This window comes from Mirounga angustirostris, unplaced genomic scaffold (genome assembly GCF_029215605.1).
Source record: "Mirounga angustirostris isolate CCGP_5_RB_7025 unplaced genomic scaffold, mMirAng1.0.hap1 SCAF_5, whole genome shotgun sequence".
Lineage (NCBI taxonomy): Eukaryota > Metazoa > Chordata > Mammalia > Carnivora > Phocidae > Mirounga > Mirounga angustirostris.
The window spans coordinates 121,911,280-121,936,239 of record NW_026991713.1 but is presented as its reverse complement, the minus strand read 5'-3'; the positions used below and the strand labels follow the sequence as shown (position 1 = coordinate 121,936,239).

The 24,960-nt window shown below is 35.6% G+C and overlaps 1 protein-coding gene across 1 annotated transcript in view; it reads left to right on the top strand.

Moving 5' to 3' along the window:
- Positions 1-24,960, top strand: part of MALRD1 (MAM and LDL receptor class A domain containing 1) — a 790,469-nt gene that overhangs the window by 172,993 nt on the left and 592,516 nt on the right. Inside the window, exon 19 of the mRNA XM_064590300.1 lies at positions 172-584. Coding sequence (XP_064446370.1) covers positions 172-584 — 413 coding nt within the window. The remainder of the gene's footprint in view (positions 1-171; positions 585-24,960) is intronic.

The following is a 24,960-nucleotide window of genomic DNA, read 5'->3' as shown; positions in this document are numbered from 1 at the left end:
GTTGCCTTTTAAAAACAATTAAAATGGTTACCCTTGGCAGGAGCAAAATATCAATGTGTTCTTAACTGGGGGGTATAGCTCAGGGGTAGAGCATTTGACTGCAATGTGTTCTTAACTGTAGTTATTTTTGTCCTTAATTATTTTTTTGCTATTATTTAATGCCAATTTCAGTACCTGAACTCCAATGTAACTTTGAAAATGGAATTTGTAACTGGGAACAAGATACAGAAGATGACTTTGATTGGACCAGGACGCAGGGTCCAACTTCAACACTTAATACAGGGCCAATGAAGGATAATACTTTGGGCACAGCTAAAGGACACTATCTCTACATAGAATCTTCGGAGCCACAGGTTTTCCAAAACAGAGCTACTTTACTCAGCCCTATCCTCAACGCCACCAATGCAGAGGGCTGTACCTTCCGTGTATATTACCACATGTTTGGAAAGCACATTTATAGGCTGGCCGTCTACCAGAGAATATGGAGTAACACAAGAGGACAGCTGTTGTGGCAGATATTTGGGAATCAAGGCAACAGATGGATAAGGAAACACCTCAATGTTTCCAGCAGGCAGCCTTTTCAGGTATGGGTAATGAATTTCATAATGTGTATTTAAAATGCATCAGACTGTCTAAGGAGTATGAAAGATTGCTATAGCCTTGAATTAAAAGCAAGTAGAATTTGATCAAAGTTAGTTTGAAATACATTTATCATTCAGTTAAGGGTGTACCAAATCTTGTTAAGTTACTTTCCTCCTCGACTACCCCCAATAATGTGTGATTAAAATTTTAAAGGTGGACACATGGTATTGGCAACAGCTGCAGGTCCCTCTGACTTTAAGTCATTTTTCTACTGAAATAAAAAATCTGGAGGGAAAAAGAGTTCTGTACAATTTCTGGTATTCTGCCAAACGTTCAGATTCTAAGATCTGTTATTTTGAATATTTCATTTGACTTTTTCACATTGTATAGGTAAGCAACAAAAATTCGAGAAGAGTGCATGCTTTGTTGGAGAATCACACAGCTTCCCTGGGGCCAAGCCAGAGGTTAGGCTAGCTAGGTCTCCTTACTCCTGGTGGAATATTCTTTACTGTGAGTCTGTGAAGTACTACTGTGAAGGAATTTTCCATCTATTATCTCTTTGATTCCCTCAGCAATTCCCTGAAGTGGGTAAGTCAGGATCCTTTTTGTCAGTTTTACAGAGAGGAAGGAAAAAAAAAAACTCAGAGAGGTGGTTATTTATATCTGGTCAAAGAGATGGTGAGCAGCAGAATGGGGACTTGGACTGGAAGCTGCATTTTCCAATTCTTATTCATTCCCTTTCTAATATATCCTACAGCCTGTCACATGTAGGAGGGTTGAATATTTGTTCTTTTCCCCTTTGCTCAAATAGATCTCCATACAGTATGTGGGGAGAAACTTCTTACCTCTCCTGGCTAAACTTTTTATTTTTATTTTTTTTGCTTTTTTACATGGACTGAATTTCTCTGTTACCCTAATTTTATTTTATTTTATTTTATTTTTTTGAAAGATTTTATTTATTCATTTGACAGAGACACAGCAAGAGAGGGAACACAAGTAGGGGGAGTGGGAGAGGGAGAAGCAGGCCCCCTGCCGAGGAGGGAGCCCGATGTGGGGCCCGATCCCAGCACCCCGGGATCACGACCCAAGCCGAAGGCAGACGCCCAACAACTGAGCCACCCAGGCGCCCCTCTGTTACCCTAATTTTAAAGTACTGTCTCTGTCTAATATCTTGAGTTAACCATTTTGTGGCCAGGAACTTAGCTCCAAGCCACCTGTTAGAGCCATCATAGATGTACATCATATATGACTCACTAGAGAACACACTGAAATTGATGCTTTGTCTAGATAGACATAAGCTGAAATCATGAGAACTACTCTTCTATACGTAGAGAGTTATCTTGCTGTTCAGCTGTAAGGGTGAGGTGGGTGTAATCATAAGAAATGAATTGAAGGAAGGTTCTTTGACTTATATTTAATAATAGCTCATCCCCTTCAAATTCTTAATATTTAATCAGGTGAATTGTAATTTGGGTCAAACTGGTATTCAGTGGATAAACTCTCCTTATGATATTTACTTAAGAATTGGTTGCCAGGAGAAAATCACCTTGGCGAGAGAGCTGCTTCACATTCAGATGAACACGGAACTAACCAAGGAATCCTTTAGTTATGAAACTGAAAGAGAGAAATTGGGGTTTGAAACCCATTTTGGGTTATACCTGGAGTGCTCTGTTTGATTCCATCCAGTGGTTCTTCTAGGCTTTTTATTTTTTTTTTTCAATGACATTCAGGCATGAAGAGGTGAAATCAGATCGTGCATGCTGTGTAAATTAATTATTCAAGATAGTAAAAATTGGGTCCAATTTAAGCAACCAGATACTTTTCTTCATTGAATAATGAGTATACATAGTTGTTGCAAGAGTAGCAATAACCAAGATTTTATTTAACTGTGATATTGTTGGTGAAATTACCTAGTATCAATCCAGCAGGTAACATGCTCATTAAATGTTTATTTAAAAGAAAAATTCAGGGATTTTTTAGGAGTTATGTATGTATGTACGTATGTATGTATAGTTGACACACGATGTTACGTTAGTTTCAGGTGTACAACATAGTGATTCAACAAGACTATACATTATGCTATGCTCACCACAAGTGTAGCTACCATCTATCCTGAAACACTGTTCTTACACCATCATTAGCTACATTCCTCATGCTGTGCATTCATTCCTATGACTTAGCCATTCAATAACTAGAAGTCTGTATCTCCCACTCACCTTCAACCAATTTGCCCAACACTCCACCCTTCTCCCCTCTGGCAACCACCAGTTAGTGGTCTGTATTTATAGATCTCATTTTGCTTTTTGTTTGTTTATTCATTTTTAAAACTTCCAGTTAGTGGAATTATATGGTATTTATCTGATGTATTTCACTTAGCATAATACCCTCTAGGTTAATCCATGTTGTCTCAAATGGCACATCTCATCCTTTTTATGCCTATATAATACTCCTGTGTGTGTGTGTGTGTCTGTGTGTGTGTGTCTACATACCACTTCTTTTTTTATCCATTTGTCTGTTGATGGACACTTAGTTTACTTCCATATCTTGACTATTGTAAATAATGCTATAGTAAACATATGGGTGCATTTATCTTTTCAAATTAGAGTCTTTGTGTTTTTTGGGTAAATAATACTGGAATTATTGTGTCATATGATAGTTCTACTTTTAATTTTTTGAGCAGCCTCCATACTGTTTTCCACAGTAGCTGTTCCAATCTGCATTCCCACCAACAGTGCAAGAGGGTTCCTTTTTCTCCACATTCTTGCTAAACTTCTTTATTTCTTGTTTTTGGTTTTAGCCATTTTGACAGGTATATAGTGATACCTCATGGTGGTTCTAATTTGTAGCTACCTGATAATTAGTGATGTTGAGCATCTTTTCATGTGTCTGTTGGCCATCTCTATGTCTTTGGAGAAATATCTGTAAATGTCATCTACCCATTTTTTAATTGGATTTTTTTTTCTTTTTGATGTTGAGTTGTGTAAGTTCCTTATATATTTTGGATATTAACCCCCAGTTGCATATATCATTTGTAAATATCTTCTCCCATTCAGTAGGTTGTCTTTTTGTTTTGTTGGTGGCCTTTGCTGTGCAAAAACTTTTTATTTTGATGTAGTCCCAATAGTTTATTTTTGATTTTGTTTCCTTGCTTCAGGAGACATATCTAGAAAAAATAGTGCTGTGGCTGAGGTCTGGGAAATTACTGCCTATACTCTGTTCTAGGATTTTTATGGTTTCATGTCTCACATTTAAGTCTTTAATCCATTTTGCGTTTATGTGTGGTGTTAAAAAGTGGTCTAGTTTCATTCTTTTTCGTGTAACTGTCCAATTTTCCCAGCACCATTTATTGAAGTGACTATCTTTTCTCTATTGTGTATTCTTGCCTCCTTATTCATAGATTAATTGACCATATAATCATGTATTTATTTCTGAATTCTCTCTTTTATTCTGTTGATCTATGTGTCTCTTCTTTGTGCCAGTACCATACTGTTTTGATTACTTCAGCTTTATAGTGTATCTTGACGTCTGGAACTGTGATAACTGTGCTTTTCTTTCTCAAGATTGCTTTGGCTATTCAGAGTCTTTCATGGTTCCATACAAATTTCAGTATTACTTGTTCTAGTTCTGTGAAAAATGCCATTGCATTTTGATAGGGATTGCATTAAATCTATAGATTGCTTTGAGTAACATGGATATTTTAATAATATTTCTGCAGTCCATGAGCATGAAATATCTTTCTGTTTTTTGGTGTCATGCTCAGTTCCTTTTATCAGTGTTTTATAGTTTTCAGAGTACAGACTTTTCACTTCTTACGTATTTATTCCTTTTGGTGCAATTTTAAATAGTGTTGTTTCCTAAATTTCTCTTTCTGAAAGCTACTTCATTTACAGTGTATAGAAACACTACCAACTCTAGGTATTGATTTTGTTTTCTGCAACTTTACTGAATTCATTTATTGCTTCTAGTAGGATTTTCATATCATCTGCAAATAGGGAAAGTTTTACTTCTAATTTACCAATATGGATTCCTATCATTTATTTTTCTTGTCTGATTACTGTAGCTAAGGCTCCCAGTACTGTGTTGAATAAAACTGAGAGTAGACAGGGGTGCCTGGATGGCTCAGTTGGTTAAGCATCTGACTGTTGGTTTTAGCTCAGGTCATGATCTCAGGGTAGTGGGATCAAGCCCTGTCAGGCTCCGTGCTCAGCTGGGAGTCTGCTTGGGATTCTCTATCCTTCTCCCTCTGCACTTCTCCCCCCCACCACATGCTCACTCTTTCTCTCTAAAATAAATAAATAAATAAATATTTAAAACAAAAACAACTGAGAGTGGACATTTTCTTGTTCTTGATCCTAGAGGAAAAACTCTCAGTTTTTCCCCATTGAGGATGATGTTAGCTGTGGGTTTTTTATATATGTCCTTAATTATGTTGAGGTATGTTCCATCTGAACCCACTTTGTGGAGGGTTTCTATCATGAACAGATGTTGTAATTTGTGAAGTGCTTTTTCTGCATCTATTGAAATGATAATGATTTTTATTCTTTCTCTTTTTGATGTGATGATTCACATTGACTGATGTGCAAATATTGAACCACACTCACATCCCAGGAATAAATTCCACTTAATTGTGGCAGATGATTTGTTTAATGTACAGTTGGATTTGGTTTGCTAACATAGCTTAGGATATTTTCATGTGTGTTCATCAGAGATAGCAGCCTGTTGTTCTCTTTTTTGTTGTATCTTTATCTGGTTTGGCTTCATAGACTGAATTTGGAAGCATTCCTTCCTCTTTTATTTTTTGAAATAGTTTGAGAAGTATAGGTATTAACTCTTATTTAACTGTTTGGTAGAATTCACCTGTAAACATATATGGTCCTAGACTTTTGTTTTTTGGGAGTTTTTTGATTATTGATTCAATTGCATTGTTGGTACTTGGTCTGTTCAAATTTACTATTTCTTCCTGAATCAGTTTTGGAAGATTATGTGTTTTCTAGAAATTTATGCATGTTTTCTATGTTGTCTATTTTTTTGGCATATAATTTTTATAATATTCTTTTTATAATTCTTTGTATTTCTGTGATGTCAGTTGTTTCTCCTCTTTCATATCTTGAGTCCCCCCCCCATTTTTTTTTTTTTTTTTGTGAGTCTGGTTAAATGTTGGTGAATTTTGTTGATCTTTTCAAAGAACCAGCTTCTGATTTCATTGATCTGTTTAATTTTTATTTCATTTACTTCTCTAATCTTTACTGTTTACTTCATTCTACTGGTTTTGGGGTTTTTTTCTTCTTTTTCTATCTCCTTTAGGTGTAAGGTTAGGTTGTTTATTTGAGATTTTTCTTGCTTCTTGAGGTAGGCCTATATTGCTATAAACTTCCCTGTTAGAGCTGCTTTTGCTGCATCTGAAAGATTTTGGACCATTGTATTTTCACTTTGTCTCCACGTATTTTTTAAAATTTTTTTCTTTGATTTCTTGGTGGACCCTTCAGTTGTTTAATAAGGTGTTATTTAACTTACATCTGTGAGTGTATTCTCCAGATTTTTTCTTGCTGTTGATTTCTAGTTTCATAGCATTGTGGTCAGAAAAGATACATGGTATGACTTTAGTCTTTTTGAAATTTTTTATACTTGTTTTGTGGCCTAATATTTGATCTGTTCTGGAGAATATTCCATGTGCACTTCAAAAGAATGTATATTCCACTCTTTATATGTTCTGAATATATTTATTAGATCTGTCTTGTCCATGTGTCATTTAAAGCCAGTGTTTCCTTGTTGATTTTTGGTTTGGATTATCTGTCCATTGATATAAGTTGGTTGTCAAAGTCCCTGACTTTTACTGTATTACTATTGATTACTTTCTTTATGTTTGTTATTATGCTTTATGTATTTGGGTTCTCCCATGTTGGATGCATAAATATTTACAATTGTTCTATCTTCTTGTTGGTTTGTCCCCTTTATTTTGATATAGTGTCCTTCTTTGTCTCCTGTTACAGTCTTTGTTTTAAAGTCTGTTTTGTCTGATATAAGTATTGTTTCTCCAGCTTTCTTTCAATTCCATTGCATAATAAATACTCTTCCATCTCTTCACTTTCAGTCAGGATGTTTTGTTAGGTCTGAAATGAGTCTCTTGTAGGCAGAATATAGATTGGCTTTGCTTCTTTTTTTAACTATTCCATCACCCTATGTCTTTTGTTTGGAACAATTAGTGTATTTACATTGAAGTAATTATAGGTATGTATTTATTTTCATTTTTTTTTTTTTACTTGTTTTATGGTTGTTTTGTGTTCTCTGTTCCTTTCTTCTCTTGCTCTTTTCTCTCAGGGTTTGCTAGCTTTCTTTAGTAATATATTTGGATTTCTTTCTCTTTATTGTTTGTATATCTATTACCAGTGTTAGATTTGTGGTCATCATTACATTTATATATAGCATATTATTCATACAGAGTTGAATGAATCATTAAGTTGATGGTCACTTAAATTTGGCCCATTCTAAAAGCACTAAATTTTTACTCCTTTCTCCACCACATTTTAGGTATATGTTGTCATACTTTACATCCTTTTATTTATTTTTTAAATTTTTAATTATTTCTTGAGAGAGGAAGAAGGGGGAGGGGCAGAGGGAGAGGAAGAGAGAGCATCTCAGACAGGCTCCTTGCTGAGTGCAGAGCTTGATGTGGGGCTCAGTCTCACAACCCTGAGATCATGACTTGAGATGAAATCAAGAGTGGACATTTAACTGACTGAGCCACCCAGGCGCCCCTTTCCTTTTAATTTTATGACTCCCTTGACTCATTTTTTATAGATTTGCTTAATTTTGCTACTTTTTTGCTTCCTAATTTTCTTACTCCTGCTTATGGTCTTTCCTTTCAGTCAAGGAGTCCCCTTTAACCTTTCTTCTATTGCTGGTTTATGGTGCGGGGGTCAGGGATGCATGGTGCCAGCAAGGTCCATGCAGGTCAGCCGCTGGAGCGGACCTTTAGCCCAGTGGAAAACTCATGCAGAGGCCAGGCCAGGATGGGGGCACGAGTCTGCAGAAAATCATGGAGATTGGGTATGCTGTCAAGAAGTGAGATGGAGAGTGTTTGCACTGCACTGGTTCCTGCAGGGGTCTATGTATCGGGACTGGGGGAAGGAAGTGGTATCCATCAGCTCTTTTGTTCTTGGAGTAGTATTCCAAAGATCCCTGGCCTTCCAGCACATCCTCTGAGAGTAGTAAATAAATCTCCCTCCCATATACCCCAGGTGCTTTTCAAACTGCTCCTTCTATCCTATATCTCAGTGGGACTGTTTGTTGTGCTGTCTCTTTAAGGGCAGGGACTCAGCTTTCTCTTGCACTTTGGCTCTCCTAGAGCTAAATTTGCTGATTTTTAAAATTCCTGCTATTAAACCCCACTTACTGTAAGAACTCACAAAATTAGGCCCCTCTGGGTTTCAAAGCCAAATGTTAGGGGGATTTGTCTTTTCAGATGGGTTCCCCGGTGCCTGGGGTGCCTGATGTGGGGTCTGCTTTTCTCCCCTTCTACATCCTGGTGCTTCTCATTTTGCAGCCAATCCCACTGGTCAGTTTGGTTCATTGCTGCATTTCCACACTTTCTACCTTCTTTGATGTGGCCTCTTTCTCTACATTTAGCTGTAGAGAGTCTGTTCTGTGGGTTTTTTTCTCATTTATTTTCTCATTTATTTTCTCTGATAAAAGTGTTATCTACGTGTGTCCATGGGATGAGGTGAGCCTGGGATCATCCTACTCTATTTACTTCCCTAGGTCAACAAAGGATTCTCTTATCTTTAACCTCTGACATTTTATTTTATTTATTTTATTTTGTTTATTTGTATTTTTCTGTGATTTTCATGTTTTATCCAACATATTTGTTTTCTTTTTATTATGTTCAGTTATCCAACATATAGTACATCATTAGTTTTTGATGTAGTGTTCAGCGATTCATTAGTTGCATATAACACCCAGTTCTCATCACCACACATGCCCTCCTTTTAATACCCATCACCTGGTTACCCCATACCCCACCATCTCCCTTCTGTAATCCTCAGTTTGGTTCCCAGAGTCCAGAGACTCTCATGGTTTGTCTCCCTCTCTGATTTCTTCCCATTCACTTTTCCCTCCCTTCCCCTGTGGTATTCTAGACTATTCCTTATGTCCCACATATGAGTGAAACCATATGGTAATTGTCTTTCTCTGCTTGACTTATTTCACTTAGCATAATACCCTCCAGTTCCATCCATGTCAATTCAAATGGTAGGTATTCATCCTTTCTGATGGCTGAGTAATATTCCATTGTATATATGAACCACATTTTCTTTATCCATTCATCTGTTGAAGGGCATCTTGGCTCCTTCCACAGTTTGGATATTGTGGACATTGCTGCTATGAACATTGGGATGTATGTGCCCCTTCTTTTCACTACATCTGTATCTTTGGGATAAATACCTAGAAGTGCAATTGCTGGGTTGTAGAAGTAGTTCTATTTTTAACATCTTGAGGAACCTCCATACTGTTTTCCAGAGTGGCTGTACCAGCTTGCATTCCCACCAACAGTGTAAGAGGGTTCCTCTTTCTCCATATACTCGCCAACATTTGTTGTTTCCTGTCTTGTTAATTTTAGCCATTCTAACTGGTGAAAGGTGTTATGTCATTGTGATTTTGATTTGTATTTCCCTGATAGCTAATGATGATGAACATTTTTTCATGTGTCTTCTGCCCATTTCTTGACTGGATTATTTGATTTTTTGGGTGTTGAGTTTGATAAGTTCTTTATAGATCTTGGATACTAGCCCTTTATCTGTAATGTCATTTACAAATATCTTCTCCAATTCCGTGGGCTGCCTCTTAGTTTTGTTGACTGTTTCCTTTGCTGTGCAAAAGCTTTTTATCTTGATGAAGTCCCAAAAGTTCATTTCTGCTTTTGTTTCCCTTGCCTTTAGAGATGTGTCTTGAAAGAAATTGCTGTGGCCAATATCAAAGAGGTTACTGCCGGTGTTCTCCTCTAGGATTTTGATGGATTCCTGTCTCACATTTAGGTCTTTCATCCACTTTGAGTTTGTCTTAATGTATGGTGTAAGAGAATGAATGGTCGAGTTTCATTCTCCTGCATGTGGCTGTCCAATTTTCACAGCACCATTTATTGAAGATACTGTATTTTTTCCATTGGATATTCTTTCCTGATTTGTCAAAGATTAGTTGACCATAGAGTTGAGGGTCTATTTCTGGGGTCTCTACTCTGTTCCACTGATCTATGAGTCTGTTTTTGTGCCCATACTATGCTGTCTTGATGATCACAGCTTTGTAATACAGCTTGAAGTCAGGCATCGTAATGCCCCCAACTTTGGTTTTCTTTTTCAACATTCCCCTCATGATTCGGGATCTTTTCTGGTTCCATACAAATTTTAGGATTGTTTGTTCCAGCTCTGTGAACAATGTCAATGGTATTTTGATAGGGATTGCATTGGAAGTATAGATTGCTCTGGGCAGCATAGACATTTTTACAATGTTTATTCTTCCAATCCATGAGTATGGAATGTTTTTCAATCTCTTTGTGTCTTCCTCAGTTTCTTTCATAAGTGTTCTATCGTTTCTAGAGTTTAGATCCTTTACCTTTTTGGTTAGGTTTATTCCGAGGTGTTCTATGGTTTTTGGTGCAATTATAAATGGAATTGATTCCTTAATTTCTCTTTCTTCAGTTACATTGTTAGTGTATAGAAATGCAGCTGATTTTTGTGCATTGATTTTGTATACTGCCACATTGCTGAATTGCTGTATGAGTTCTAGTAATTTTGGGGTGGAATCTTCTGGGTTTTCCATATGAAGTATCGTGTCATCTGCGAAGAGAGAGAGTTTGACTTCTTCTTTGCCAATTTGAATGCCTTTTATTTCTTTTCGTTGTCTGATTGCTGAGGCTAGGACTTCTAGTACTATGTTGAACAATAATGGTGAGAGTGGACATCCCTGTCATGTTCCTAACCTTAAGGGAAAAGTTCTCAGTTTTTCCCCATTGAGAATGATATTCGCTGTGGGTTTTTCATTGATGGCTTTTATGATATTGAGGTATATTCCCTATACTTTGAAGAGTTGTAATCAGGAAAGGAGCTGTATTTTGTCAAATGCTTTTTCTTCATCTTTTGGGAGGATCATAAGGTTCTTGTTTCTTCTTTTATTAATGCACTCTATCACGATGATTGATTTCCGAATGTTGAACCACCCTTGCATCCCAGGAGTAAATTCCACCTGGTTGTGGTGAATAATCCTTTTAATGTACTTTTGGATCCTATTGGATAGGATCTTGTTGAGTATTTTGGTATCTATGTTTAACAGGGATATTGGTCTGTAATTCTCCTTTTTGATCGGGTCTTCATCTGGTTTTGGGATCCGGGTAATGCTGGCCTCAGAATGAGTTTGGAAGTTTTCCTTCTATTTCTGTTTTTTGAAACAGCTTCAGTAGAATAGGTATTAATTCTTCTTTAAAAGTTTGGTAGAATTCCTCTGGGAAGCCATCTGGCCCTGGACTCTTGTTTTTTTGGGAGATTTTTGATTACTGTTTCAGTTTCCTTACTGGTTATTTGTTCAGATTTTTATTTCTTCCTGTCTCAGTCTTGGTAGTTTATAAGTTTCCAGGAATGCATCCATTTCTTCCAGATTGCTTAATTTGTTGGCATATAGTTGCTGGTAATAATTCCTAATTGTTTCTATTTCCTTGGTGTTAGTCGTGATCTCTTCCCTTGCATTCATGATTTTATTGATTTGGGTCCTTTCCCTTTTCTTTTGGATAAGTCTGGCCAGTGGTTTATCGATGTTAATTTTTTCAAAGAACCAACTTCTAGTTTCATTGATCTGTTCCACTGTTTTTCTGGTTTCTATTTCATTGATTTCTGCTCTAATCTATTATTTCTCTTCTCCTGCTTGGTTTAGGCTGTATTTGCTGTTCTTTCTCCAGGTCCTTTAGATTTAAAGTTAGCTTGTGCTTTTGGGATTTTTAAAATTTTTTTGAGAGAGGCTGGATGGCTATGTATTTCCCTCCTAGGACCACCTTTGTAGTATCCCATAGGTTTTGGATCAGTTTGTTTTCATTCTCATTTCCTGGTTGACCCAATCATTCTTTAGCAGGATGCTCTCTAACTTTCAAGTGTTTGAATTCCTTCCTAATTTCTTCTTATTGTTGAGTTCCAGTTTCAAAGCGTTGTGGTCTGAAAATATGCAGGGAATAATCTCAGTTTTTTGGTATCGGTTGAGACCTGATTTGTGACCCAGTATGTGGTGTATTCTGGAGAAAGTTCCCATGTGCACTGGAGAAGAATGAGTATTCTCTTGTTTTAGGATGGAATGTTCTGTATATATCTACAAAGTCCATCTGGTCCAATGTGTCCTTCAAAGTTCTTATTTCTTTGTTGATCTTCTACTTAGATTATCTGTCCATTGCTGTGAGTGGAGTGTTAATGTCTCCTACTATTAATATGTTATTATCAATATGTTTCTTTATTTTGGGTGTTATTTGGTTTCTATAATTGGCTGCTCCCATGTTGGGTACATAGATATTTACAATTGTTAGATCTTCATGTTGGATAGACCCTTTAAGTATGATAACCTCTGACATTTTAATGATTATGTGAGGTGGTGTGGACCTCCTTGAGATCATCTCATTTGGAATTCTGCTTTTTGGACTTGGATGTCTATTTCCTTCCCTAAATTAGTAAGTGTTTTAGTTGTTCTTTTTTCAAAACGTTTTCTACACTTTTTTTCTTTTTCTTCCTCTTCAGGACCCCTGTAATGTGAATGTTTGTTTGCTTAATGTTGTCTAAGAGATCTCTTAACCTACCCTTAATTTTTTTTTAAATTTCTTTTCTCATTTTACTGTTTAGTTTATGTGTTTTCCATTCAGGATCATTCATTTAATGTGAAATACATAGGATAGAACTAGATTACACATAGAGGTATAGGAACTGTTTGACTTGTTAATGTCAGTTGAAATAAGTGCTGCTCTTATGTGTGGCCTGTTCAGTAAAGGCTCAGCTGGTCATTTATGTACAAGACTTTATACCATATATAATGGTATAATAAACTATACATATTGAAAGTTTTGAAACCATCACCACAATCAAGATAATTTATAGATAAATATATTTCACCTCTAAGAGCTTCCTCATGTTGCTTTGTAATACCTCCATGGCCTTCGCTCCCATCCCTTGACAACCACTGAATTGGTTTCTCTCAGTATACGTTAATTTATATTTTCCAAACGTTTATGTAAATTGCATAGTATGTATTTTTTCTGACTTATTACATTCAGAAGATTCTTTTATGCTATGTAATGTATCTGTAATTCATTTGTATCTGTTGCCAAATAGTATTCTATTATATTGATGCAACACAGTTTATTGAATTCTTGATCAATATTTGGGTTGCTTGTAGTTTGGGGTGTTATAAGTAAATCTGCTGTGAATATTTGCATGTAAATATTTATATAAATAACTGATTTTATTTATCTTGGTAAATACCCAGGAGTGGAATGGCTGGATCACATGCTAGAAGTATCTTTAATGTTTTAAGAAACTCTTAAAACTGTTTTTCATAGTGAGCCATTTTTTATGCCCATCAGCAGAATATATTAGTTCCAGTTCCTCCACATATTAGCCAGTACTTGTTATTAACGGTCTTCTTAATGTTAGTTATTAGAAGTATATAATGGTATCTTATTGTGGTGTTAATTTGCATTGCCCTCAGCATTAGTTATGTTGGACATATTTCCTATGCTTGCTTGCCAAATGGAGCATAATTTGAAGTGTCTGTTTAAGTCTTTTGCCCAATTCTTAAATTGGATTTTTGTTTTCTTATTATTGAGTTTTGAGCTTTTTTATATTTTCTGGATGCAAGCTTTTTCTCAGATACGTTAATTACAAATATTTTCTCTCAGCTTGTGTTTTAATTCTTTTAATAGATTCTTCGAAGAGGAGAGTCTTTTTAATTTTGATGAAATCCAATTTATTACTAACTCAGATCTCCAAAGTTTTCCTTTCCTTTTTTTCCTCTCCTTTGTGAACTTTGATTACATGTAAATTAAGCTGTCTGAAGTTGTTCCAGAGCTGCTTATTGCTTTGTTCAATTTTTTCCTAATTTTCTTTTCCTTTTGTGTTTTATTTTTAATAGTATCTACCTTTATATCTTGAATGCCTAAGCTAGTATTAATCCTTTCCAGTGTATATTTTCATCTCTTACAATATCAATTTTATATGTAAAGTTTGATTAGGGCCTTTATTTTATTTTCCATGTCTCTATTTTAGAGTATATAGAATAGTTTTAATAACTGTTTCAGATGATGGAAGTGTTGGAAACAAGATAACAGTAAAAAAGATCCCCTGCTTATATTCCTCTCAAAAATAATTTGGTAATCATCCATGGACAAGATGACTTTGAGGGAGCTTTGGGATCCAGCCACAGGCTTGGAGCCATCCTGCCTGCTCACTGAGCTACCAAAAGTTACATCCATGCCCCCAAGAGGTTGGCCCACCAATCTCAGTCCAACAATAATCCTGAATCAGCACTATAACCACTCTATTACCTCTCATTCGTGGTACAGGAGTGATCCTACCTTTTCAGGGACCCACCAGGAGATATGTGCATCCATTCTCCTGGAGGTAGGCCTTCAGACTTTCATCTGACTGCAGATCTTGAAGCATCCCTGTAACCCAGTTCCAGCGCCTCACAGCCATGCTCAGGGGGTGGTCCTTTCTACCCAGGAACCTTCCCAGTGATCTGGCAGGAGCCTGCTTAAGGACCACATGGGACCACATTTGTCTGCATACCTGGTAACAGGCCTGCCATTTGCATGCCCAAGCACAGACCATGAGGCAGACCTCTGTCCTATGCTAGCCATAATGATCAAGGTTTTGGAGGCAGTTCTTTCCAGCCAGGGACCAGGCAAGATCTGTGTCAACCTAAGCCACTGGTAACAAACCTGACAACTACAAAATCAACTGAGGATTTAGGAGCAGCCATGTGACTTGGCTCCTGGTCACCTGTGATATTGTGAGCCTGGGGACCTGACAGAAGAAGGTCTTTAGCTGCTGAAACCAGTCCATAAAAGTTGGAAGAGGGTTTGGTCTATCAAATGCACAGACGGCAAAGCAAGGCTACATGGATCATGAAGATTCAGGCAAACATGATGCTTAAAGGTCACTGACATTAAAGTGAATACAGTTACACAACTAAATGAAATTGAGAAAATAATGCATGAGCAAAGTTAGAAATTTAATGAAGAAATGTAAATCAAAAAAATAAAACCAAACAAGTTCTGGGGCTGAAGAATAGTGACACAACTGAAGACTTCATTATTAGAGAACTTCAACAGCAGACTTGATCATACAAAAGTGTCAGGGAATTTAAACACAGGTTTTTGAAATTAGCCAGTGAAAGGAAGAGAAAGAAAAACAAAAAGAGTGAAGAAAGCATATGGGAACTGTGGGAAATCAACTAGAGAATAAATATATGTGTTATGGGAGTCCCAGAAAGAGAAGTGAGAAATGAGCAGAAAGCATATTTAAAGAAATTATGACTGAAGACTTCTCATATCATGAGAGGTATTTGGTCATTTAGATATGAAGCTCAGGATTCCCAAGCAAGATTATCCCAAAGATTCCTCTGAGACCCATTATATTCAAGTTGTCAAAAGTCAAAGACAAAAGCAATAAGAGAAAAGTGATTTGTCACATGCTGGGAACTCCCACCATATGGCTATCTGTGATATTCTCAGCAGAAACTTTACAGGCCAGTTGGGAATGGGATGATATATTCAAAGTACTGAAAGAAAAAAAAATGCCAGCCATGAACACTGTATCTGGTAAAGTTGCTCTTCATAAATGAAGGTAGAGATAAAGAAATTCCTAGATAAACAAAAGCTGAGGGAGTTCATCACCAGTAGACATGCCTTCCAATAAATGCTAATGGGGGCTCTTTAAATTGAAACAAAAGGATGCTAAGTAACAACATGAATATGTGTGGAAGTATAAAATTTACTGGTAAAGGTAAATTTAGTCAAATTCAGAATGCTAATACTATAGTAGTGCACAAATCTAGTATAACTCTAGTATAAAAGCATAAAAATGTATTAAAAATAACTATAGCTATAATTTATTGGATACACAATATAAAAAGATACAATTTATACACAATATAAAAACATCAATAGCATAAAATATGGAGGGAGGGTAGCAGTAATTTTATAGTGCTAAAATGCAGTTGAAGTTATCAGCTTAAAATAGATTGTTATAACTGAAAGATGGTTTATGTAAGCCTGATGGTAACCACAAAGAAAAACTGCAGTAGATAAACAAAATATAAAGAGAAAGGAATCAAAGCATAACATTACAAAACATTACAAAAGAAGACAGCAAAAGGAGGAAAGGAAAAACAATACTCAGAAAACAATGCAAACATGGCAATAGTAAGTCCTTAACTATCAATAATTTTTAAAAATATAAATGGACTGTGGGGTGCCTGGGTGGCTCAGTCAGTTAAGCATCTGACTCTTGATATCAGCTCAGGTCTTGATCTCAGGGTTGTGAGTTCAAGCCTTGCACTGGGCTCCACACTGGGTGTGGAGCCTACTTAAAAAAATAAGCCAGTAAATGGGCTAAATTCTCCAATCAAAAGCATGGAGTGGCTGAATGGTTTAAAACAAGATACAAGATCCAATAATATGCTGCCTATGAGATTTGTCTTAGTTTTAAGACACACAAAGCCTGGAAGTGAAGGTTGGAAAAAGAAATTCCATACAAATGGTAACCAAAAGAGAGCAGGATGGTTATAGATATTTCAGATAAAAAAGACTTATAGTAAGAAGAGCCAAATAAAGTCATTAAATAATGGAAAAAGGGAACAATTCATTCAGAGCATGTAGCAATAGTAAATATATATGCACACAACACTGGAACACCTAAATATATAAAGCAAATAGTAACAGAATGAAAGGAGAAGAAACATCAATATGATAATTGTAGGGGCCTTCAGCTTCCCACTTTCAACAATGGATAGATCATCCAAATAAAATCAATAAGGAAGCATTAGACTTACACTACATCAGATGAACTTAATAGACATTTACAGAACATTCCATTTGACTGCAACTGTGTATATATTCTTTTCAAGCACATGTGTAACATTCTCCAGGATACATTATATGTTAGGCCACAAAGCAATTCTTAGCAAATTTAAGAAGATTGAAATCATGTCAAGTATCTTTTATAACCACAACAGTATGACACTAGAAATCAGAAACAGGAAGAAACTGGAAAATTCATAAATATGTGGGAATTACCATACTTCTGATAACCATGTCAAAAAGGAATTGAAAAGGTAAATAAAAGCTTATTCTGAGACAAATGAAAATGGAAGCACAGCATACCAAAATTAATGAGAAGCAGCAAAAGCAGCTTTAAGAGGGAAATCTATAGTGATAAATGCATATTGGAACAAAAGAATGATCTGAAATAACCTAACTTTATCCCAAGAAACTAGATAACAGCAACAAACAAATAAGAAAAACATCTAAGCCCAAAGTTAATTAAGGAAGGAAATCATAAAAAACAGAGCAAAAATAAATGAAAAAGAGAGTAGAAAAATAATAGAGATGATCAACAAAACTAAGACTTGGTGTTTTGAAAAGAAAACATAATTGACAAAAGAAGAGTCAAATATAATAAAAAATGAAGTAGGAGACATGGAACTGAAATACTAAGAAATACTAAGTAATACTACAGAAATAGTAAGTATTATAAGAGACTATTATAAACAAATACATGCCAAAATATTGGATAAAATAGAGAATGGATACATTCCTAAAAACATAGAACTTAATGAGAGACCACATCATAAAGAAATAGAAAATCTGAACCAATCAGTAAAGATTAAGGTGATTGAATCAGTAATCACAAACCTCCCACCAAACTAAAGTTCAGGACTAGATGTCGTCCTGTTGAATTCTAAAAAACTTGGAAAATAATACCAATTCTTCTCAAATCCTTCAAAATAGAAGAGGAAGGAACACTTCTGAACTTATTTTACAAGGCCAACATTAACCCTGATACCAAAGCCAAGCCAAAGACACTATAAGAAAAGATTTTTGGCCAGTATCTTTGATGCACATTGATGTAAAAATACTCCACTAAATGCTAGCAAACCAAAATCAATAGCACATTGAAAAGTGCAAGTAAGATTTAGCTCAGGAATGCAAGGATGGTTGATTTTATGCAAATCAGTGAATGTGGTACATCACATTAACAAAATCAAGACTGAGGTCATACGATCATCTAATACTTGTAGACAAAGCATTTGATGAAATTCAATATCTTTTTATGATAAAGATTACTCATATTAGCTATAGAAGGAGTATACTTCAACATAAGAAAGGCCATATATGGAAAACCCACAGATAAAGTAACAATGGTGAGAGTTGAAAGCTTTTCTTTTAATATCAGGAAGAATGAGAGGTCCACTTTTATCAATTCTATTCAAGTTATTACCAGAAGTCCTTGCCAGAGCAATTAGACAAGAAAAAGAAAGAAAACACATCCAAATCAGAAAGGAAGAATAAAATTGTCTGTGTTTGTAAGTGACATGCTCTTAGATATAGAAAACCCTAAACACTCCACCAGAAACTTTTAGAACTAATAAACGAATTCAATACATTTGCATGATAAAAGTCAATATACAACAATCAGTTGCTTTTCTGTGCACACAATTATCTGAAAACAAGATTAAGAAAATTGTCTTATTTTTAATAGCATCAAAAAGAATAACATACTTAGGAATAAGAATAACTTTGACCAAAGAAGTGAAACATTTATACATTGAGAACTGTAAGACATTGATGAAAAAATCTGTAAGACTAGTCAATTGAAAGATACATTGTCTTCATGAATTGTAAGCATTCATATTGTTAAAATGTCCATGCAGAATCAGTGCAATTCTTGTAGGCATTTATTGACACTTTCTATTGAAATGGGAAAAAAAAATCCTAAAATTTGTGTGGAACCATTAAAGACTCCACATAGTCAAAACACTGTTCCTGATTCTAAACTATAGTACAAAATTCATGTTTTCAAAACATTATAGTTCTGACATAAAAACAAATAGTTCATTGGAACAGAATAGAGAGCCCAGAAATGAACCTAAACATAAATGGTCAACTAATCTTTTTCATGGGTACCAGAGATACATAATAGGCAAAGGATAGGCCCTTTAATAGAAGGTATTGGGAAAACTGGATATTCACATGCAAAAGAATGAAATTGGACCCGTACACCACTTGCAAAAATTAACTTGAAATGGATGAAGGGCTTGTTTGTAGATCTGAAACCATAAAATTTCTATCACATGGAGAAAAAAAGCTCCTTGACAATGATTTAGACAATTAATTTTTTTTTAAAGATTTTATTTATTTATTTTGTGAGAGAGAGAATGAGAGAGAGAGAGCACATGAGAGTGGGGAGGGTCAGAGGGAGAAGCAGACTCCCTGCCGAGCAGGGAGCCCGATGCGGGACTCGATCCAGGGACTCCGGGATCATGACCCGAGCCAAAGGCAGTTGCTTAACCAACTGAGCCACCCAGGCACCCGACAATTAATTTTTTTTGACCAGACACCAAAAGCACAGGCAACAAAAGCAATGATAAACAAAAGGGGCTACATCAAACTAAGATTCTGTTGCATGGCAAAGGAAACAATGAACAAAATGAAAAGGCATCTTACAGAATGGGAGAAAATATTTGCAAACCACATGTCTGATGATCTTGGGAGTCTTGAAGTTTTTCTAGTGTGGCTGGTAAAAATAGGTGCTATTCCTGGACGTTTGTGAGTACAGGGACTGTTAATCTCTGTTACTCTAATTCTTTCTAGTGGTTCTTTACACATACAGTATTCTACCTGTTCTCTCTGACGTTGGTCATTCACTGCCTTTTTCCACATCAGTGATGTGAGAAAGGCAGAGTATGGAAAAATGCAGTTTCCTTGCAGTATAACTGGTTATGTGATACTCTACCTTTTTCTCCCTTCTGCTTATGCTTTTTTTCTTCCCTTCTCACTTTTATCTTTCTCCCCTCCTTTCCTCTCTCCCTTCTTCTTTCCAACTCTCAAGACTTAGTATTTCCTGAATATTAGATGTTGTTACAAAACATTATTTAATCTTAAAGTAACAAAAAAAATTCAGGTTCAGGTAATAGGTGTTTTTTTTTTTTTTAATCCTCATATTACAGATGTAATCAAGCCAACTGCTCTTAAGTTCATTCCCTCGGATTTCTTATCACTGGTTTCATTTCAGTTAAGGTCATCCCCAGCCCTGGCTAGTTGTAATAGTCCTCTTTAACTGGTCCTGCCATTCTTCTTGTACCTACTCACTGAGGCAAAATTGATCTTTCTGAAATGCAAACCTGGTCTTGATACCTCTTTACTTAAAAACCCGTACTGGTTTCCCATGATTGATGGGATAAAGTCCAAATTCCTATGTGTCTTCCCATAATTCTTCTCTCCATGCCCAGTCTACTCCTGCTTCCTGAGTGTCAAAAGTTGCCAGGAGTGCACTGACATCATTGTCTTCCTGTGCTTGGGAAAACTTCATCCTGAACCTTTCTTCCTCCAAACATACTTGGAATCTAACCACTCATCTTTTTCAGATTCAGATTAGCTTTTACTTCAGTTTGTTTTAGTGTTTTATGAAGTTTTTCCAAATAGCTCCATATACCTCCATGCAACTGGCCACTCATTCTCCTGTTCTCTTTGTAGACACAATTGTATCATACCATTTTCATGTGTATCTGTTCACTTGACTATGAAATCAGTCAATGCAAGAACCATATCTGTGTTGTCCTAGCATATAGCACAGTGCATGAGATAGAGGGGTAATATGTAGTAAATGTTGAAGAACGGTTTGGCTGCATAATTAAAGTCATATTTAGTAAGTGGAGAGCCAAGACTCCTTCCCGGTCCTTTTTTTTGGGGGGGGGGTACTTAATTTCAGTTCCTTTAGTGTATATTCATGATATTTTTTTTTAAGATTTTATTTATTTATTTGAGAGAGAGAGAGAATGAGAGACAGAGAGCACGAGAGGGAAGAGGATCAGAGGGAGAAGCAGACCCCCCGCTGAGCAGGGAGCCCGATGTGGGACTCCATCCTGGGACTCCAGGATCATGACCTGAGCTGAAGGCAGTCGCTTAACCAACTGAACCACCCAGGCACCCCATGATAATTTCTTAGTGATTTGAAACTATGGAGCTATTATGTCAGAGTCATTTAAACAGTGATTGGATTACACATACAAGGGGCTTTCATAATTTGGAATTTTTATTTCAGTTTCGGTAATCGATCTAATTGATTTCCTATGTTTTGGATAATTATTATGTACATTTTAAATATAAGATCAAGCTATGTTTCACCTGAAAAGTACTCATGTTCATTATGACAGTTAGATGAGTATCACTTTAGATTTACTTTGAAGTAGTAAAAGTTCTGGTTAGACATTGACTATGCCAAGGCTGCAGGCTTCCTTTTCTGTACAGACTAGTGTGTACATATAAATTATTTAAATCTTCAGAAGTGTAAAAATTGTTATGTTTTTTACTTTTAGTTCTGTAGTATCTCAGAATTCCTGTGACACATGCACTTAAGTCCCTCAGAGCAATTGACATTAATATTTGAGGTTAATTTCATAAGACATGATTGTCTTCATTTCCATCATTAATTGGTACAGGAGACAGACTTTGTTTTCCAGGTGGAAGCTCAGTTATAGAATTAGAAAACTTACAGACAGAACAGGATTATTGAGGTACAACCCTTTTGTTCTATGGGTGAAAAAAATGAAGATTCAGAAAAATCTCTCTTCTTTAATGTCTTTACAGGTATTTAAAAAGAAAGACTAGATCCTGGGTTTCACACTCTAACTCAACAATCTTGACACTGCAATACCCTTGATCAACATTATCCACATAAATAAACATAATTGCATATTAAAATAAGCAAAAGTACTAAGCCATATTACACTGCAAAATATAATATCTTGCATATTTTGATTTTCAAATTCAGTATGTAACAACGCAAAGATTAATAATTCCAGTGATTCCTTGAGTAAGCCATTTTTCCAATAAGACAACAATTTTGTAATGTAATAATTTTGACTATTCCAAATGCTACCCTTGTGGTCTGAAAAATGTGTTTATGTGCCATGGAGAATAATTTATTTATTCCTAAGGGCTAATTTTCAAATATATGAATCTTACGAAGTTATGTTTCTCACAATTTTTCTAGATATATTTTAGGGGGCATTTTCAGATTTTCATGATGCAGAAAAAATTATGGTGTAACAGCTTTATGAAGGAGAGTAATGACATGTATTGTAACTTCAGGAAATTGCAGTTCTTTTGGAATATGTTTAGTTGTTGTAGCACTGGTCATTTATACTAATTATATAATATACTTACTAATAATACACTATGCTAAATTATTAAGTGTTGGTCTAAATGAAATCATAAAGAATACTGCAGAGAAATGGTTTGTATATGGACACTGCATGGTATATCAATATGTTTTCTTTTCCAAAAGATATTCAGTGTTTTGTATTTCAAATGGTGTACTCTTAGAAGTGTGGATCTGAGGAGGAGATTGTACCTGTAAATCTGTGATCCTGCATACTGATATTATGGGATACTTTCAGGTTTGACAAGCAGATGTTCCCTTTTTCTTTTTAGATTTTATTTATTTGAGAGAGAGAGAGAGCAAGAGAGAGCACAAGCCAGGGGAAGGGCAGAAGGAGAGGGAAGGAGCAGATTCCCCACTGAGTGGGGAGCCGATGTGGGACTCGATCCCAGGACTCTGGGATCATGACCTGAGTTGAAGGCAGACCCTTAACCAACTGAGCCACCCACGCGCCCAGCTGTTCCATTTATTTCAGAATCCCATCACCAGAAGAATATAAACTTTGTCACTAAATCTTTAGGTCCAATACAGATGACTGTACTTGTTAACCTGGACTGCTCTTGGGTTGGCAGTCTTAAAATTTTAAAGCCCGACAATTCATTTTTTTCTTTGAAGGATTCTCATTGTTTTATTCTAAGCTGGTTTTAATAAAGGTGTTCACTAATACTTCTATTATTTAGAAGTCATTTAGAATTTCTTAGGACTTACTGTTATTTCATTTTCCCACAATGATTTTTGGGTAGGAGATACCTCCCTTTCTCTTGAGTCCCTTCTACAAGCATGTATTTTCCATGAAAAATCGATATAGCAAAATAACTTGTTATAGAGCACCCTATGTGTTGGGGGACACTCACACGTCAAAAAGGAAAGGTATTTGAGTCATTCTTAGTTGTAGAGGCTTTTGAATGGGAATAGGAGAGAAAGGATACTTTATCAAAACTGTTTTGAAGAAAATTTCCAATTATAACTTTTAAGGACGCTTCAGCTTTCCTAATAGTGAGCATACTACCGACCTTCTGAAAGGGCTATTTCTAACAAAGGAAGCACAGTGAGATTCTTTATTATATCTGGTCTCGCCTGTATATCTCATTTTTGCTAACACTTAAATGAGGGCCTAGGTATGTAATGAAAAATAACTATCTCACACAAGTAGCTATTACCTGATATTCTCAGTTGCCTTTATTGTTTGTGCACCATGAGTGTTACATCAGAATCATAAAATATTCTGAATTATGTCACAACAAAATTAGTTCAAATACTTCTTTTCCATGTATTTGACCCAGGGGTACTCTAGCACCTCTAGTATTAAGAATTTATTGCTTTATGATGTTTTCTATCTTACCTGAGGACATACTGACAGAAAATATTTTCTTATACAGAATTGAAAGCTGTCTCTCTTTTGCTTTTCTCTTGGAGGATTGAGTTTCTTGGTGTGGATTCAGTATCCATGGTAGTCACTGATAAGTATTACAAAAACCCACTTTAATTCAACGGATTTATTCTTTGGCACTAAAGAAACCATGACTTACTGTCCTCAGCTCACTTTTTCCTAACATGACCTCTTTTCTTGAAGTGTATATTTATGTATGAGCTAGGCCTGGGGAGGGGTCATTATTGCCTTTCAAAGAAAGGATTCTCTAGCTAGGCCTTTTAATGCTAAAGAACTTCCCAACTAAATCTGAAATAGTTTTGCTGGGTTCTGATAACATCTTCAGCAATAAAGAAAAAGAGACTTTTTCCCAGGTAGATTTTGAGGTGAAAGATTAAAAAAATCATAATTGTAATTTTTTTCATTTGCGGAATATGCCTTTAAATTTTAGATGGTGTATCACTTTTCAGTACTTCTAGGAAAAAATGTTTCTGAAGTTATGTTGTAAGTAAAACAGAGTCATATTTAATAATGTTAAGTTGATCCCACTTTCTGTGAAATTGTATACAGAGATGCTAAAAGTATAAATTATATATGCAGCCTCATATAACATTTTTCTTCCAAGTGTGTACAGTTTGCTAAAATTTGCATTGAAAGCTTTTGAATGGAGTCTGCTGGCTTGAAGCCTGCGTAAGCAACACTCTTAGATTTGTTGCTTACTGAAGAGCATACTAAATCTTGTTTCACAATCTTCAGTTCCTCATAGGCTATCTTCTTCAGCTGAATTCAAATATAACCACAGTTTATTATGTCACCTCTTCATCAGTTCCTGATGCAAATTAATGAGATTGGTTTCCAGTGTGAAGAACAAATTAAAAGGGAAAAGAAAAACTTAGGTAGAGGTTATTACGAGAGTGTATAGACTAGAAAACAAGCCTGATTTCCTAGTAAATCCATTATTTAAATCCTACTGTATTTGTTACGACTTCCATAATACTAAATGACATTTAATATTTTTAACCCTCCACAATTACAGTAGAACATTGTTATGGGTCATTAAACATTGAATATATTCTTTATATATATTCCTAATAATATTTATTGTAGGTCATTAAGCATTGGGAGATCATAAAAATTTGTATATCGTGATGTCCAAATATTTGTATAATCCATATTGAAAGACAGAGAAATAAGATTTGGGGTTGAATTTTTTAAAAATTGCCAATTGGTTAGTAAAAAAAAAAAAAAGGAGGGGGTGTTAGGAAAAATACTAAGTACAAATGAATGCTTTAATTCTAGTGTGTTTTTTATCCCTTCTTAGTCTATGCCCTATTTTGAAACTTCATGTAACTATGTTTTTGTGTGTTACTTTTTGTCTGCGGTGTTGCATATATAAACTATTTGGGTCCCCTACTCATGAATACTTCCAAATCCCTTTACCTTTCTGGCTAGATTTAGTAGAATGGAATTTAGTAGATTTTGTAGATTTTGAGGTGAAAGATTAAAAAAATCATAATTGTAGTTAAATTTTTAATTAAAACATTGACCTAG